The sequence below is a fragment of the Myxine glutinosa genome, chromosome 13 (genome assembly GCF_964187855.1).
Source record: "Myxine glutinosa chromosome 13, kmMyxGlut1.1, whole genome shotgun sequence".
In the NCBI taxonomy this organism is placed as follows: Eukaryota; Metazoa; Chordata; class Myxini; order Myxiniformes; family Myxinidae; genus Myxine; species Myxine glutinosa.
The window spans coordinates 15,360,059-15,378,225 of record NC_136273.1 but is presented as its reverse complement, the minus strand read 5'-3'; the positions used below and the strand labels follow the sequence as shown (position 1 = coordinate 15,378,225).

The following is an 18,167-nucleotide window of genomic DNA, read 5'->3' as shown; positions in this document are numbered from 1 at the left end:
TAGACGTAGACAAAATCCAAGTCGCGCAGGACGCTGTCCATCAGTCGCTGGAACGCCTGAGCCACATTCTTCAGACCGAAGGGCATGCGCAGGAACTCGAAGAGTCCGAATGGCGTGATGACCGCCGTCTTCGGGACGTCCTCCGGCCTGACGGGGACCTGATGGTAGCCGCGTATGAGGTCCACCTTCGAGAAGAAGGACCTGCCCGCCAAACGGGCGGAAAAGTCCTGAATGTGGGGGACGGGGTAGCGGTCGGGAGTCGTGGCGTCATTGAGACGGCGATAGTCCCCGCACGGTCGCCATCCCCCGCCGGGCTTCGGCACGATGTGCAGCGGCGACGCCCAAGCGCTCTCTGAGCGCCGAACGATGCCGAGTCGCTCCAGGGTAGCGAACTCCGCTTTTGCCACCGCCAGCTTCGTCGGCTCGAGACGGCGTGCCCGGGCGTAGACCGGTGGCCCGACGGTGGGGATGTGATGGGCCACCCCGTGCTTGACGGCCCCCGCCGAGAAGGTGGGCCGCGTGAGGGCCGGGAAGCCGGCGAGGAGGCGGGTGAATGCGTCCGCTGCCGGAAGCGTACAGACCAACGTGGCCGGAACCGAATCGTTCGGCAAGCCGCTTGGCAAGCCGCTCGTTGAGCTGGGCAACGCACATGCGAGCGAGCTGAACGTCTCGGCCTGGACAAGCCGTCTGCGCTTGACGTCGACCAGGAGCCCATTAGCGCACAGGAAGTCCGCGCCAAGCAGTGCCATGGGCACGTCGGCGGTGACGAACGTCCATCGGAAAACCTGCCCTCCAAACCGCAGAGAGAGGCAGCGTTTTCCGTACGTACGGATGGGCGTCCCGTTCGCGGCAAGCAGCGCGGGGCCCCCACCCGCGGCGTGCTTGTTTGACGTGCCGGCGGGAATGACACTCACCTGTGCTCCCGTGTCGCACAGGTAACGGCGCCCGGAGAAGGTGTCCGTTATGAACAGCAGGCTGCTCGAACGGCCGGCGCTCATCGCCACAATTGAGCGCCGGCCCGGGCGTTTCCCGACCCGTTGAAGGAGCACGGCGGATGACACCGCCGAGCTTCGTGGCCGAACTTGGCGTGGAACCAGCACCAGGTGGTGGAGCTGGAGGAGCGCGGCTGGCTCCGCCAGGCCGGTGGAGTCGACGGGTTTCCCCGCGGTGGCGGTTTTCGCCGCGGCGGTGGGCGGGGCGTGGCGGCGTTCACGAGGTGCGTATCAGCATGCTGCTGAACTTCAGCGTGCTGTAGAAGATGATGCTGTGGAACATCAGCGTCGAAGGCCGTGACGGCCACGCCAACGCTCGCCTGCGTGTCCGAAGCGGCGAAGTACTTGTCCGCCTCGGCCGCCAATGCTCGGGGTTCCGTTAGCCCGGTCCCGGCCAACGCGAGGCGAACCTGCGCTGGAAGTTGGCGACGGAAAAGCGCCCGGAATAGCGAACCGGGGGCTTCGTCGCCCAACAGTGACAGCATATGGTCCATTCGGACCGACGGGCGCGTCTCACCGAGCTCGGGGAGATCCAGGAGGCGGTCGGCCCGTGCGTCGTCCGTGAGGCTGAACGTGGCTAGGAGTAGCCGCTTGAGTGCCTCGTACTTGTGGCCGTCCGGTGGGTGGCGAAGGACGGACACAACTCGAGCGGCCGTGCCGGGCCCGAGGGAGGCGACGACGTGGCAGTAGCGCGTGTCATCGCCGGTGAGGTGCCGAAGCTGAAATTGGGCTTCGGCCTGGACGAGCCAGACTTCGGCCTGAGCCTCCCAAAATTCCGGAAGTTTGACGAAGGCGGCCATGGCGATGGCGTCGCGTGTGGAAGGATCGCTCCGGCAGATCCAACGTCGAGGGTCACCAGTAAAGCGCGGCGTTACGCGCGCTGCTTGTGAGCAAGGAGGAAGCGGACAAGCGGTAACATATAAACGTCTTTATTGTAAGACTACACTGTAACACTGAACTCCTCCGGGCTGGTCGCCCGGTGTATATCATGAGGCCACGCCTACCCCTCGGGCGTGGCCACCGCCCACTTGGTGCGTGGAATGATGTCACCACGCCAGTGGGCTTTTGTGTCCGCCACATTAGTATGATTCTACATTCTGCCCTGTCTTCTAGCAACCATTGAAATTGGTTTAAAATACCCTTCGTCGGTGCAGTATACTGTTTATTCTACCAGGTGAGTGCCAGGGGTATTGCCCCTAAGTTTATAGATCACTCACATGCATAAATCTGTATAGTTATTTATACAGATAATATTTTTGTATCCTAGCAGAGTTATCATCCTGCAGGTGGGTCGAGGCTGCACATTACTTGCTGAACCAAAATATATATTTTTCGCCTCCTTTGGGTTTGGAATTGAGTGAATAAAATTATGATTTTAAATTTCCAACGGTACGGAACGTACCCCATATCCGGATGTAACGTCAGCACGGATTTAAATATTTGTTTATGCCATGAGTGTTCGTAAAAGTTTAATTTTTTCTATTAATGCTATTTAATTTGTGATTGGAGTTGTGCAGTTTGGAATGAAAATAGAGATACTGAGTTCAAATGAATGAGGAAATGACGTGAGGGTTTCTGCTTTCTAACTGTGACATTCGCGGATTGCCATGTGCAGATTCGCCATTGATTGGGCATAGAACCATTCAAACGGGTACGTTTTTCATGCAAGTCCTTCAAGAACCTGTTGTCCATATCTGGCATGCGACTGAAGGTGGCACAGGAATGTGGAATTTATTGGTTGCATGGTTTAGCATTCAGTTTCCACATTTTTTGTTTGCTTTTGGCTCCCCACCCGTGCATAGCACGGGTACCTCGCTAGTACATAATAAATGAGTGGCCTTTAAGTGCTTGTCAAATCCTCACCTGATGTTCCACCAATGTCCATGGCTTTAAGGTTTCTGGCCTTGATCACAGCCAAGGCAATCTTATTCGCTGTTGGGTTGTAACACAGGGACAAAAGTAGCTCCCCGCGCTTGCCCTAGAATGAGAAATAAGTTCCTCAACCTCCCTGACATGCCACCACCATGCTTGTTTTACAGATTTTGCAACTCGTGACAAAGTAATGGAAAATATTACTTCATTCCACAGTGAGGGGGTGGAGGGGAGAGGTAATTTGATACAGCCATCAATAAAGAAAGAAACAAGGAATGAATAAGAGCAACTGAGTGACGTGACGAATGAGGATGAGTGCTCACACTGCCATCAGCACAGGGCTTCAGCTCCTTGCAGAAGGACAGCGTCTGCGTGAGATCCAGCCGACCCAGGGGGAGCGAGACTTCACCAATGGGGTCATTCCTACTAAAACGGTCATAGTCGAGAACCTGCAGGTAAAGTATCCGCTGGGTCACCTTCTCGTAGGGGAACCCTAGAAAGGCCGAGGAGACAAAAATGAATATGCTGAGCACGAAAGCGAGCCGCTTGCTTTATTTCGACCGTTTAACAAGCACACTCGTTTATTTATTGTTTGCATCATATTCATATTCATCCCGGTGTGTACCCCGGTTTAGAATAGGTACACCGTATCCCTGTGCATCGTAAGAGGCAACTAAGGGTTGGCGTCAGGAAGGGCATCCGGCCATAAAAACATTGCCTCAAACAGGGAACCATGATTGTCATGGGGCCCGCAAGGCTAACCCCCGCTCTAGCGGGAAAATGGCCTTAAAAACGATCATTCATCATATTCATATTCAAATTGCAAAATTTCATCTTTTTTTTTAATATGGAAACTCAATCAGATACAATTTGCAAAAAAAAATATTTTATTGGCGAAATAATTAAAGCTTCTCTTCTTGTTAATTTATCCCAATCCTAACAAGGAATTACTTAGTCAGTAACATATTAGTGAGAAAGTGATCTTCTAAAGGGAGATTGAAATTAGGATGATGATAAAATAGGATTTTAATGAATCAGTACATAAATATCGAGAACGGCACACAGTAGAGCGCATACCTCCGCCAGGCTGAACAGTTTATGTTTCTATCCACTGATAGACTGGACCTGGATCTGGACTTGAACCAAAATCGAATCAGCTTGTTCTTGTTGCCTCACCAACTCATCCACCAAGTTTTGTCCTAAGTAGTCCAGAACTTTTTGAAATATCATGCTATGTATTGTTTTTGGCGCTATCACTCAATGGTGAAGAATGACCATAAAAAAATATTTTTAACTCTCATATCTGGATCAGTATTCAGATCTTCACCAAAATCAAAGCGATTCGTCCTCGTCACACATACAACCTGTCCACCACGTTTCGCCCAAATCCGTTCACAGCTTTTTGAGATATCATGTTCACAAACAGACAAACAAGAAGCTGTCATGCGTAGCACGATACTTGCAAAATCCGCCCCCCCCCCAAAAAAGTTTTCCATTGATACAGCAAATTGTCCATTTCATGAAGATTAAAATTTACAATCTTGATCAAAGCTCGGGTCAACAGGATGAAAAGTGACGATTTTTCAGATGAAAAATGATGATTTTGGAAGGTTGACCTTGAGTTGACCTTTGACTTTTTGACCTCAAAAATAGTTAGTTTCCCTATTTAGTGACTCAATGTGCAAATGCTGTTCAATTTTCAAGTCAATCGGATGAAAATTGAGGATATTAAAAATTTGGCCTATGTTGACCTTTTGGCCTATGTTGACCTCAAAAATAGATGGTGGTTGAATTCATTGACCATATAAATAAATCCTCTTGGAAGTTCAAGTCAATCAAATGAAAATTGGTGATTTTAGAAATTTGGCCTATGTTGACCTTTTGGCCTGTATGGTGGTTCACCTAAAATATAATACGTGGTTGTATAATACGTTTACCTAAAATACGTTTACGTTTAAATATAATACGTTTACCTAAAATATAATACGTGGTTGAATTCAGTGACCAGATATGCAAGTCCTCTTCAAATTTCAAGTGAATTGGATGAAAATTGAGGATTTTAGAAATTTGGCCTTTGTTGACCTTGTGGCCTATGTTGACCTCAAGTATACTTGGTGGTTGAATTCAGTGACCAGATATGCAAGTCCTCTTCAAATTTCAAGTCAATCGGATGAAAATTGCGGATTTTAGAAATTTAGCAAAGTTGGTGACCTTTGGCCTATGTTGACCTTTTGACCTATTGACCCCAAAAACAAGAGGCTTGTTGCTTTTGTCCAACTCTACCATTTGGTGAAGTTTCATGAATATCGGTTGAAAAATGTGACCTGTAGGCCGGTGACAAACAAACAAACAGACAAACAAACAGACAGACAGACAGAACCACAAACACAACCGACCAATATACTTGAAAAATCTTTGATTTTGCAAGTAACAAATGGACAGACAAACAGACAGACAGGGGTGGAAACATAACCTGTGTCTACCTTTAGTAGCAGAGGTTACTAGAGTTCATGGACCATGTTGCCCTCCTCAGTGTTCAGTATATAATTCAATTGAAATAAAATAATAATTTTAAAGGTTGTATTAAAAATTAATTCTGAAAGTTTAGCGCAGTTGAAGCAGTCTTATACACCACCTTATTTAACATGTCCAAGTTCTGTAAACCGGAGGTTTTTTGAAGCGGTAGCAAGTAGATTTGTGTTCTACAGGGTTAAAGTACATAAGTAAATTTAAATAAAATAAAGACTATAAAGGTCGTATAAAAATTAATTCTCAGTTTTACCACCATTGACGCAGTGGCTATTACATCAACCTATCTAACACATTATAGTAGTTCTATGTAGCTGTCTTTGTGTCGTTTCTGACATCCTTAAAAACAGTAAGTTTCCTGTTCGGAGTGATTATCAATTTTGTTTGACTGCGAGATTGGCAGACGGAGTAAAAAAATTACCTCATTCCTCTCCACCATGTTCGAGCGGGATGGATTCAGAGCCAAAATACTGCTAAACTACAGGTCTGTTTTCCGATTCATGTTCTGATTTGTGTTCAAAATACAGTGTAACATTTAATTGAAATTAAGTTGTTCCTCGATCATAAACCGAAATTTGTGGATGGACGGACCGATGGGACAGACAGAAGTGAACCAACTGCTTAACCCCACTTTTGCTTCGTGTGCGTGGGGTGATAAACTGGTTAGGTGATAAATAATTAATGTATTCATTAATTTGAGCATCATTGTAGCTGCCTTCAACTAGTGCATGTGACTTAAGTTATTTTCACATTGATTTTTGATCAATCATGTGGTTCACGTGATTCAAAGTTCAGCTGCATTCGTCGATCCACTCTTAATGAGGAATTGGTTGTAGCGGATGAATAATAGTGTCTATTCACATAGCAACATAATGGGTACTAACGAGTCCACCTGTATCAACTCGACAGCTGGTCTCATGATCACCATTTATCTGATGAACGTGCAAATGTGTAAGGTGGTGCCCGATGTGTTTTTCACATTACTTGGGAACTACGGAGGCACTTTTGTCAAAATGATTGGTTACAAGTCTCAGAACATACAGTATCAAAATAGTCCTTGGTCCAGTGGATAGAAAAGTACCAGATTGAGGCACAAAGGGGGACCCACTTTTTATGAAGGACATATGTCCATAGTTTCTAAAAAATCATTGGGGGGGGCTGGGGGAATGTAGCATTCTGTCATTTTGGGGTACCATAGCAACCAGTACTGTTGAGGGGCAACCAATATCGAAAATGCACAAAGGGGCATGTCTCAACTTCTGGACCACCTACAAACATGATATTCATAACCATTTGCATAGTTTTAAGGGCGCACAATCCATTGCAATAGGTACCATGACCTTCAGAGGTCGTTTTCAAGGTCAGGAAAAAAAAGCATTTCCCACATTTTTAGCCCATGTCGTTCATCCCTGACACCGCCATTTTCAATAAATCTTTGCATTATTGATTTTAAACAAACTACATCACATAGCTATAAAATCATGCCATTTCACGGTTGCTATGATGATGAAACAAAATTCATAAAGGGACGCCGTATATATATAGGTTACAATGTAACCTATATATGTACGGTTACATTGTAACCTTTTAACAATACCTTTTTGAACTGTATGAATCAAATTGGCGCCCCTATATATGAACTTTTCTAGAGCATTACTTGGTTCCTCCTAAGAACACAAGGGTAGTCCAGCATGCACACGAGATTTCTTGAATGCCCCTTGTTTTGTATTGTTTGGAATTTTCTACAAGCTATGGAATGTCCCTTCTATTCTATAGTTTGCCACACGGCACATCCCATATAAAGAGGCCTTTTCTATGCTCCTGGCATTTTTCCCAAGAACATATATATTTTATAAATCATTTTAGTTTGACCATGACCTTTCTTTGACCCTTGAAAATGACCTCTGAAGGTCACAAAACCTATTTCATCAGATTTTGCACCTTCAAACTATGTGAATGGATACCAAGATCACATTTCTGTGCCATCCAGAAGCCAAGACATCCCATTTTCTGTTCCATTGCTGTGGAGCAGAATTTTGTTTTTCATTGTCACAGCAACCACATCCTTGGCTCTAACAACTGTGAACTGGCATGATTTTGTAGCTAAGCAGCATAGTTTATGTTTAAAAAAGAAAATTCAAAGATTTATTGAAAATGGTGGTGTCAGGGATGAATGACATGGGCTAAAAATGTGAAAAAAAAGCATTTATTTTGTTTTATCTTGACCTTTGACATTGAAAATGACATCTGAAGGTCACTGTACTTATTCCAATGGACCAGACACCCTAAAAACTATCCAAATGGATATGAATATCATGTTTGTAGGTGGTCCAGAAGTTGAGATATGTCTATGTGTATTTTCGATATTGGTTGCCCTGCATCGGTACTGGTTGCTATGGTATCCAAATGTGCCAGAATACTACATTTCCCAAACGGCCCACATGATTTTTAGAAACCATGGACATATGGCTTTCATAAAAAGTGGGCCCCCTTTGTGCCTCAAGCTGGTGCCAATTCGTCAAATCCAGCGCACTGGACCAAAGACTAAAAAGGTGATGTGCCACTCATGGGCAGGAGGACAAAGAGATAAGACTGCTTTTGTCACGAGTTTTCCAACGCCCTTTGAATTCCAACCCTGCTGACCCCATTAGGAGGGAATAATTTGGGGGGTGGGAAGGGGTTTAAAAAGACGAAGTCACATCGACACATTACTTGCAAATACACAACGAAAAATGTTGACTGTAATTAATTACATTTTATTGGACTTTATGCAGTTGTCGAAATACAGCAATCAGAATGTTTGAAGTTAAAATAATTAAACTGGTGCCTCCCAGTGAAAATTGTATAAATATAGGTGAACTATGTTTGTACAATCCCCACAATACAATCGTGAATCGCATACAATTGGGTGAATCACCCGATGTCCCTGCTCTCAAATGTTGTGTTTGTGTGTTTCCCCTTCTCTCCCCATCTTGTCTACCGCTCCCCGTATTATATACTTTGTGTGTGTTTGATTTTTTGTGTGATTAATGTTAGCTCTTTCACGAGCCTCGATCCTGTATACAAAAAAAAAAAAAAAAAAAAAAACCACTACTTCTTTAATGGTGCAATTGACTCCCACCCTCTTGTGGAGACGGCTGGGAGACTATGTGGGGTCTTTAACGTCCACCAACAGTTAGTGTTGGCAGACTAATCCCCTGGTTTATTGTCCTTCCGAAGGATGGCACACACATTGATGCCTCGTCCTGCCAGCGAAACACGAGGATGACCGTTTACAGCTGGGCCGATATTCAAACCCAGGCTATGCGACACAAACTTGAGTGGGCAGACTTCCAAGCTTTCCTGACAGCCATTAATAAATAAAAGTAAACGTCAGAAAGTTAGTTTGAAATGCCCCAATGCAGTCACATGCCCATTTGATTTGCTATAGAAAAAAAGGTGAGTTTGGCACTATGCGGGAAAAAAATGACATCACGTATGGGGGAAAAGATAACTGCATACTGACCTGTCCACATGAGCACTTTAGTTTGAAATATTTTGCAAACCGAACGATGTGGTATTGAAAACTCACCTCACATGGGGAATTAACCATGCTGAGTGCGCCAGCATGTACGGATTAATATTTGAGTGCATGAATGCAAACGAAGAATTGAAAAACTCGTGCAATGGCAATATGTGATATTAATGTCAATGCGGACTAACATTTCTGGATATGACACAGGTAGGTAGACCAGACTGATGCTAGCAGGTGTTAAATGAAAATGTCAGAGCTGAATGCAAAATTGTTTAACCAAAATTGAGTTGTAAGTTGTGAAAAATTTTAAACCAGAGCAAAGTCCATGGCGTACCATCGCAAATGCCTACGCTTCCTACCTAAGCAAAGTTGAAAGATGGCAAAACAATTCCACCAGGACTGACCCAATATGTAATTTTGAGTTTTAAAAAATTCCCATCTTGACCCCTGTGATCCCAGGTTCCCATGAACTGTGGGTAAAATCTCAAAAATCCTGACACATTTAATACATCCCCCAATGTTGATTTACATATACAAAATTTCATCAAACCATACTTTAAAATGTGCCCGTAATTGCATTATTGGCATTTGACCTTTTGACCCCACCCCAGGGGGTCAAAACGATACTGCTCACCCAATATCTTGCCATGATCATAACTACCAAGTTTGGTGAATTTCTGCACTAACGTTTCGGGTTAGTTAGCAAGTTAGTTAATTAGGAGGTGTTAGCGTGACAAAGGACAGACAGACATAGACAGACAGAGCTGATTATAATACCCCCCCTACCCCCACCCCCACCCCCACTCATTTTTTTCTAAAAGTGTGGGGATAATGAGGTGAGAAATAGAAAAAAAGAAAAAGGAAGAAGCTGTGATTGAGTTGCGTATCTTGCTAAGTGAACACAAAATCCCTCATGGGAGTAGAAAGACACTCACCGACATGTCTCTAAAAAGACGCTGTAATCACAGGCCAGATTTTCACAAATGTTAAATAAGTAGTTAGCAGGAATTGATTTTACAAAACCAATCTAACATGCCTGCTTATTCTGAACAAGGGATGACCTGAATTTTCCTTCCCAAGAAACATATGCATGGGCTATGATGAACGGCATCACATACACGGTAACCTGCTCGTAGAGACAGCCCTGAGAGTTACTCACGTTACATCCATGCACCAGAACGATGTTGGAGCACACGATGCAAATCGACGAATGACGCAGAATTCGTTGACATACCTTCAAACAGGAATGTTTCATTCCAGTGTGGATTCAGGTTCTTGCGCTTGACTTTTGTCTCCAGTTTGTGCTTCTTGTCTGGTAGAAGGTACAGCTTGACAAAAGGGTCGCTTGTCCCAGTGAAGTCCTTAGCTGGTAGATCCATGCCTTTTTGGATCTGTGAAGACAAATACAGAATAAAGTTAATCACAGACAAGAAAGTCGACAAATAACAGGATAAACAGTCACACAAGCAAGTATGGAGATATGTTCTGGATATAAATAAATATAATTTGCTGTGAGGCGAATTACCTTGACCGTCAGAGTTATGTCCTGAAAGCTGTAGCCAACGCTGAACTGAATGCGGCCCAAGTTCTGCTTTAAGCCTGCTTCCTGACAATCGTCTTCAGACTCAGGTGAAATCTGGTGAAAAAACTGGATCTAGGTATCAAGCAGTCTAATAGTCAGTGCCCTCCTTTAATTGTTGAACACTTCATTGGTCATTCACTCCATCAAACAGTTTACGAGTCGGTATCTCGGACAACCAACATCATTTAATTACTTCGGCACTCAAAAAAAACAAAGACAATTTGTATGTCAGTAACTTTACGGCAGCTCATGTTAATTGTGTGTAAAAAAAATATTCACGAAACCTAAATACACCAACATCACCAGCAGTCAACTACCAGCCCCCAGGAATTTTTTTTTTTTTTTTTAAATGAAGAATTAAAAGTACTACTGTTGGCACAAGCAGATGCAGCCATTACCATCATCATGTCGCTGGTGATGGAATTTCGCAATTCGGAGACAGACGAGCGCCTGTCGACTTGACATTCACCCTCTTCCGGAGCTGTACCGGCCCTTGCCTGACCCAGCCTACCAGAAACAGAGAAATCCAAGACACATATCACCTCGACTTTCGTGCTGCTCCAGCTCCAAAATCATAGCAACACGTCATTCACTTAACGACGAGATTTTCCCAAATTCCCAACAAACACTTTTCCCTATTCTGGACTCTGCTTTTCCAATTTATCCAGTTTTCCCGGCTTCGTCCTCTCATCTTAGCTCAATCAAATTTTTCCACTTCATGGCAGTACCCCCATTTCTCTTGTTCGTGCGCTTAACCAAACAAACTGGCTTTTAAACAAAAATCTCAAACTCCGCCAGTTCTTAACTACAAACAACACTATTGTCTGCATAAAGTAAGCAAGTAAAGCACAAACTTACCTCACAAAGTAAACTTTTTAACACCCTATACTTCCATTGCTATCCTTTCCCTTACACACCTTGGTGCCCTTAACGAGAGTTTTAGAAAATATTTGAGAATTATCATTATCAGTATGACAACAATAAGCTATCCAGCTTTATCCACATCCTGGTGAAGCATAATGTATAAACATTTAAATAAAGCAGCAATAAAAAGTAAATAATAGAGAAGAAAAAAAAACATTTAAATAAAGTAGCAATAAAAAGTAAATAATAAAGAAAAAAAAACATTTAAATAAAGCAGCAATAAAAAGTAAATAATAAAGAAAAAAAAACATTTAAATAAAGCAGCAATAAAAAGTAAATAATAAAGAAAAAAAAAACATTTAAATAAAGCAGCAATAAAAAGTAAATAATAGAGAAGAAAAAAAAGACATGTTATATAATTGGCAGTTTTAAAATGTTTTTTAAACAAGAGTGTTATAATAACAGTATTATCTGCAACACTAAGTATGAGAATATAAGAAAGCAGGAAATAAAAGAAACACCGTGGTGTCACGTGATCAAGCGAGAAGTCACATGATTTCAGGAGACACTATGCCATTTTCATGACATCACATGATATGCGGCGGATGCAAGGAAAACCAAAAACAAATGACTTGTTGGCATGACAATGCAAACAAAGACGTAATGTAATGATATCATATGATGTTTTGGTATGTCACATGGTACATGATGTCATACTGTTTATCATATGAGAGGACCATTATTGGCATGGCAAGATGACAAATGACAGTGTGAAGGTTTGTATGACAAGGCAAGGAAGGAAGGTCCTACCTTGCGTCGGCATGGTTACCGGGTGCCTGGGCCTCAGCAGCATTAGCAAAATGGTCGGGCTGTGCCAGGCCCAGGAATAGAGAGAGCACAAGAACGCGGCCGTATCTGACAGGTAGGCAGGTGACCCGGGAAAATTGCCAGGAGGAGAATGCAGAAAGAAAAGAAAGAAAAGAAAAAGGAAAGCGAGGAAAGAGGCAGGGGAGACACATATTGCTGAGTGATCAGGGAAAATTGCGCGAGGAGAACAGGAAGCCAAGGTGGTACATGAGTTAACCTAATAGCGGCCATATTTGCAAGATTGACCAAATTATAGGACAAAGGCCTGAGCTCTCTGGAAGTCCTCAGCTCGGTTTAACGGCTGAAAGAACAGCTCAAGCTGAGTGAGAGAAAAATTTGTTTGAAGGTTTATTTTAAAAAAAATTACGAACAAAATGGGAATAAGGTGAGAAAGCCAGTTGATGACTGTTTGACCCCGTGACTCATGACAGTCATGGTATCAAACATAACTTAGCCAATGATGTAATCAGGATGGAAAAATATCCTCATACTACTAGAATACGGCAGTTTGCCATTTTGAGGTATTCTCCATACATCTTGAAGGCCATATGTACAAACATGTAGAAGAAAAGAAAGATGGAGGAAGAGAGGAATAAAACAAAGACATGTTTAACATATGGTCTTAGCAAGACTGCACAGGGAGAGTACAGATGGTGGGAAACCTCAAAATTGACAACTTTTCACCAAACTGTCAACTTTCTCCATTCATCATTTGCTCATTATTTTTCACACCATGGGTCTCGGTACACCGTATGCTTATTATAACCCCATACTGCTCCATTTAACCCTTTTATCTTATTCTAGTTCACATTGTTGCCCAAGGACCCAAGGAGTTGTTTTTTCTTTTACTACCTTAGCACATTTCTTTCATATTGAGTCTTATTTTCCTTCGTTGAGATCTATTCAAATATGAGATGCCCAATTTAAATGCCTTCTTTGAACTCTTCATTATGTGAAGTCCTTCCATACTTCAAAGTATCTTGCGTATGATAAGGAACTATATATTCATTCGCCTATTGATGGTGACGGTCTTCAATGACTGAAAATTAAAGCATCACTCGGTAGAGCACATATCTCCGCTCGGCTGAACAGTTTACGTTTTGTATCCCACAGAAAGGGGACCAAAAAAACAACAACAACCACGGTCCCCGAAAAAGGCCAACCCCCGCTTGCGGGGAAAAATGGCCTCTAAAGGTGTTTAAAATTTTTTTTTTATCCCACAGAAAGGCCGGATCTGCAATCGTATCCAGATCTTCACCAAAATTGAACAGATTCTTCCTTGTCAGACACCCAACCTGTCCAACAAGTTTCGTCCAAATCCATCTATAACTTTTTCAGATATCCTGCTATGTATCGTTTTTGGCACGATCTCTCAATGGTGAATAATCACTTAAGGAATTCTCGTATCTGGATCCGCATTCGGATCTTAACTAAAATTGGAGCAATTCATCCTTGTCATATACCTACTCAACCTGTCCACCAAATTTCATCCGAATCTGATCAACCCTTTTGAGATATTCTGCACGCAGATAGACACAAACAGACAAACAGGGGTGAAAACATGACCTCCGTCCACCTTCGACGGTGGAGGTAAAGAGGTAATTACTCCTGTCATGCTTAAGGAATACAAAAAAAACCCCAAATATTTGGGATTTTTGGTGACCGCCTTCTCATAAAAAAACGACACACGGTATATTTTGCTTGACACGAAATAATGTGCCCTTTGAATAACGAAATATGATAACGTGCGATTCAGATTGAGATGTCACAAACAGCAGTGAGGCTGACTTGTTCCAACACAATATCGATGATTTATGTTGTGACAAGGAAAGCAGTGGGGACGAAAATGAAGGCTTAAATAATGTTTCAGGCCAAGCTATAGAGCCGCTTCCTTTTGGGTTGTCAGGACATCTTAGAGGTATTCACACTCACTATTTGAGCTGTCTAACCTGGGTTCAATTATAATTGACCCGGTTATAAGGCTCACTTGGGCCTTTTCTGAAATGAGGCCTTTCATTTAAGGCTTACTTGGCTGTGGCTGGCTGGATGGGTTTGAGGAGTAGCAGCTGAAAACCTAATCCTATCCAGGCTGACCCCATCCTGATGACCCCATCTTTGCTCTTTACTTATTCGGGTGCCTTCTGATGACTCCAATGCAGTATTTGGTCTTCTGGTTGAGTATAGACTGTCATCCTGGTGTTTTGCAGGCAGGACGAGGCGTCAATGTGTGTTCCGGAGCTCCCGCACACCATCACTGTGGGTTTTGGTGGGCATTATGACATTAATGGTGTCCTTTACAAACAGTCGGTGAGTTATCGCCGGCACACTGAACAAATCACCAATTTTTGCCCAAATCGCTTTCAGTCGAACGTTAGACCTGCACAACCGGTTCATGAAAGACTTGGGCCAAAAAAGTTTCCTGGCCGATCCAACAAGAAAGGAATAGTTAAAAGAAGTAGAATTTAACTGTTTCTTTTTTAACTGTGTGTGAATGAAATGGATGAAAATTGCAGCAAGCGAGATCGTCTCAGTGATTGTTTACAGTTTACACGATACAGATTGGTAAGTTTTATGCAATGGTTATCTGTATGCATCCGTAGACCGTTACAAAAGTATTATCTCTTGCAGTCGTAATGGCCCTACTCCATTGATAACCAACTGTTCCAACTCAGTCTTCAAGTCTCCGTTGCAAACGTGTCATTGCACTGTCTGGTGGTTTTGGTGAAGATCGGGATTCGGATCCAGCTAGTATAATTTTTAAAATGATTTTTCACCATTGGGAGATCGGGCCAAAAACGATATATAGCAGGATATCTCAAAAAGTTGTTTTTCGGAGTTGGATGAAACTTGGTGGGCATGTTGTGTGTGTGACAAGAACGAAATAATTAGATTTTGGTGAAGATCCAGCTCGTAGATTTTTAAAAGTGATTCTTCACCATTGGGAGATAGGGCCAAAACCAATATATATATTGTTACGTGTGTGGGGGTAGGTAATGAAATACCTTAGTCGAGGTAGAATTGTATAAAGTAGCGGGCTCCAAATGTCGTGAAGAAGAAACCTTCATATATCTAAGTCAGGGACGGATGTCTGTGAAAGCGTTATGTCTCCCCATTCGAGGGATGGAGCTATGCTAATTAGTTAGGACATAGGGGTAAATTCCCAGTGTGTGATTGCTTCTGTGATTTTTCCCTTTGTTCTTATGACATTAATTCGGCCAACCATGCGATCAGCACCTAATTAAAACAACGCGATCGCTAATGGTACGCAGACACGACTACACCACCCAGCCGAATCTTCTCGATGGGCACCAAGTGTGGCCGTGGGAACACGTCCCGAAAAACGATTGGTTAAGGAACAATGGGACGATCAAGTCGCGCTTGGTGATTGGTGAAAGTGTGACATCATTGTTGAACATTCGAGCACCAGGAGCAAAAAGGCGAAGCAACCGCCATTTTGCTCTTCTTTTCTTTCTGTCCCGGGCTGGTCGCACGCGGTTGCATTCACGCTCCCTCTGTTCCTGGCTGCGTGGAAGGTGGACGCATTTTGCTCTCTCTCCCTGTTCCCTCAATGGAGGCGGCTGCGTGTGGAGCGGTGCGCGCTAGCGAAGGGAATGGTGGAGCCTGGTGAATCGCGACGATCAGAGGAGGAAGGAGTTGGCCATCGCTCCGCGGGTCGGTGGCTGCTATGGGCGCGACTGCACGCCATCTTGTGCGGTTCCCACGCAGTGGTTCCAAGACTGGTCAAGGAAGCTAGGCGGAGTATCGGCCAACGCACCACACCACATTTTATTTTTATTCCATCGTCCCCTTGTGTTGTATACGAGTCTATATGGAGGTGCCTCAATATAGGAATTAGTTGGTTTTACCTTTTGTTTTGTTATTGCCTGCATTATTTTCATTAAACCTTTATTTCTTACATTTTCAATCCTTTGTGTCCTGTCTTGTCTATTTGTTTGTGGGTTTGAGGACGCCCAGTGAAAGCAGGTAAGCCCTTGCTACCCTCCACCCCCGTGCGTGCCAAAGGAACCGCCATAGTTTGGATATACGCCTCAGAGTTAAAGCTCGTTTGGTCATCTGTCGCCCTGAGGTCTTCACTACAGGGTAGACACGACAATATATAACAGGATATCCCAAAACGTTATGGACAGATTTGGGTGAAATTTGGTGGACAGGTTGTGTGTGTGTGTGACAAGACCAACTCAATTAGATTTTGTTGAACATCTGAATATGGATTTTTAAAATTTTTAAAGTGATTTTTCACAATTGGGAGATCTGGCAAAAAGCGATATACAACATGGTATTTAAAAAACGTTATGGACAGGTTGTGACTAAACCTGGTGGATGAGTTGGTTAGGTGACGAGAACAAGCCAATTCGATTTTGGTTCAGGTCCAAATCCAGATCCGGCCTATCAGTGGGATAAAAACCATAAAGTGTTCATCCTGGCGGAAGTATGCGCTCTACAGAGTGCCCTTCAAGTTTAACATGTGCCAATCTCCCCTCGCCCTGAAAGTACCAAATACTGATCAGTCAAACTGTCTGTGAATTGCAGTACAAAAAAACGTGATAACATTCGGACTAAGGTAGGAAATATGGTAATTAAATGAAAAGTACAAATTAGTGAAAATGATACAATATGACAATTTAACAAATTATTGTGTTATTTCAGACGAAAATCCTCTTTTCGTTTTGGGGGATTAAGAATTACCGTGGATGAAAATGGATCGATGCGTCCATGGTTCTCAATCTTTTCCTCAACAGTGGATATCGTACCAGCGCATGCAGCATTACCAGCCAACACGTCAAGCAATTTAAAGTCTTTTGGTGACCCCTTCTGGTGACCCTAAAGCTTGATGATGAATCAACCCTCCATCTCCTCGTGACTCAGTTTGCTGGCCATCACATCTCGGAAAGGATTTTTTTTTTTTTGTATACAACATCGAGGCTCGTCTATGAGCTAAAATGCCATTATTGTTCCACAAATCGTTGGTACTACATTAGTTTTCAAACGGGTTTCTAATCTGGAACACAGATGTCATCTGTCATGTTTTGTAACTGCTCCGTGAAGTGTGTGGAACACAAATGCAACCTTCTATTCTGCTTGCTCCGTACTCGAGACAGCTGATCACATTTGGTTTGAGCCCCGGATAATTTCCCGATCCTTCGGCCAGTTGTGCGGCGTCAATCCATTTTCGCTTGTACGACCTTAGCCACTCGAGACACATCGACATGGCGTGATGTCATGAAACGCGTGGAAATTTGAAAATAATTCGCTGATCAATCCACATCTTGTGCACTGGCAAAAGCAATCATGGCGGATTGCCATTATGCCATGATATCGTGGGTCGCAGTTCAGGCAAATAAAAGATGGGTGCCAACAAAATGTCACTTGCTAAATATTTCTATTTTTCCAATTCAAAAATTGAAAAGAAAACATCAAATCTAATTTCTGTGATGCCATAGGACAGCTTAAGGTGAACATCGATATATAAACAAATATATATATATATATGTTTTTCGGTTCCCCTATAAAAAGTCGGACATATTCATGGGACCTCCAGCATTCATCCGACATCATTTTGCTTGGTTACTGTCCTGCGTCATCATGTCTTTTTGCCATTTGTTCTGGCTCAACTGAAATTGTTGATTGCAAGCTTCTTGACTAGAACAAAGAATTATTTTTGTAAACTACACTTTCCAAGAAGGCCTAATTTCCTCAGCTATCATTAGCATCATCAACATCATCATGAATGTACCGTACACTTTACAGAGTATCGGTGCTGCCGAAAAGTCTCTGGGCAATAAGGATTGTACTCGGGGGTTTGCAATCGCCTTCTCAGCAGTCAATTGGGGGCAGGAATTTGTACATTTTCGGGTGCCGGTGTCGCGAAATAAATCCGCCCCCGTATAAACTATAAACTCTCCCCCCCCCCCCCCCCCCGGCGAAG

At 43.3% G+C, this 18,167-nt stretch overlaps 1 protein-coding gene across 10 annotated transcripts in view; it reads right to left on the bottom strand.

Annotated features, from left to right (window-relative positions):
• Window positions 1-18,167, bottom strand: part of SYT7 (synaptotagmin 7) — a 155,996-nt gene that overhangs the window by 17,471 nt on the left and 120,358 nt on the right. For 5 of the 10 annotated variants that reach the window (XM_068133844.2, XM_068133840.2, XM_068133845.2 and 2 more), the window contains 6 exons: window positions 12,164-12,268; window positions 10,888-10,996; window positions 10,433-10,543; window positions 10,142-10,298; window positions 3,188-3,357; window positions 2,856-2,970 (listed from right to left, as the gene is read on the bottom strand). In XM_068133844.2, the coding sequence (XP_067989945.2) occupies window positions 2,856-2,970; window positions 3,188-3,357; window positions 10,142-10,298; window positions 10,433-10,543; window positions 10,888-10,996; window positions 12,164-12,268 (767 nt within the window). The remainder of the gene's footprint in view (window positions 1-2,855; window positions 2,971-3,187; window positions 3,358-10,141; window positions 10,299-10,432; window positions 10,544-10,887; window positions 10,997-12,163; window positions 12,269-18,167) is intronic. The other 5 variants (XM_078767113.1, XM_078767111.1, XM_078767114.1 and 2 more) reach the window with 1 other exon arrangement.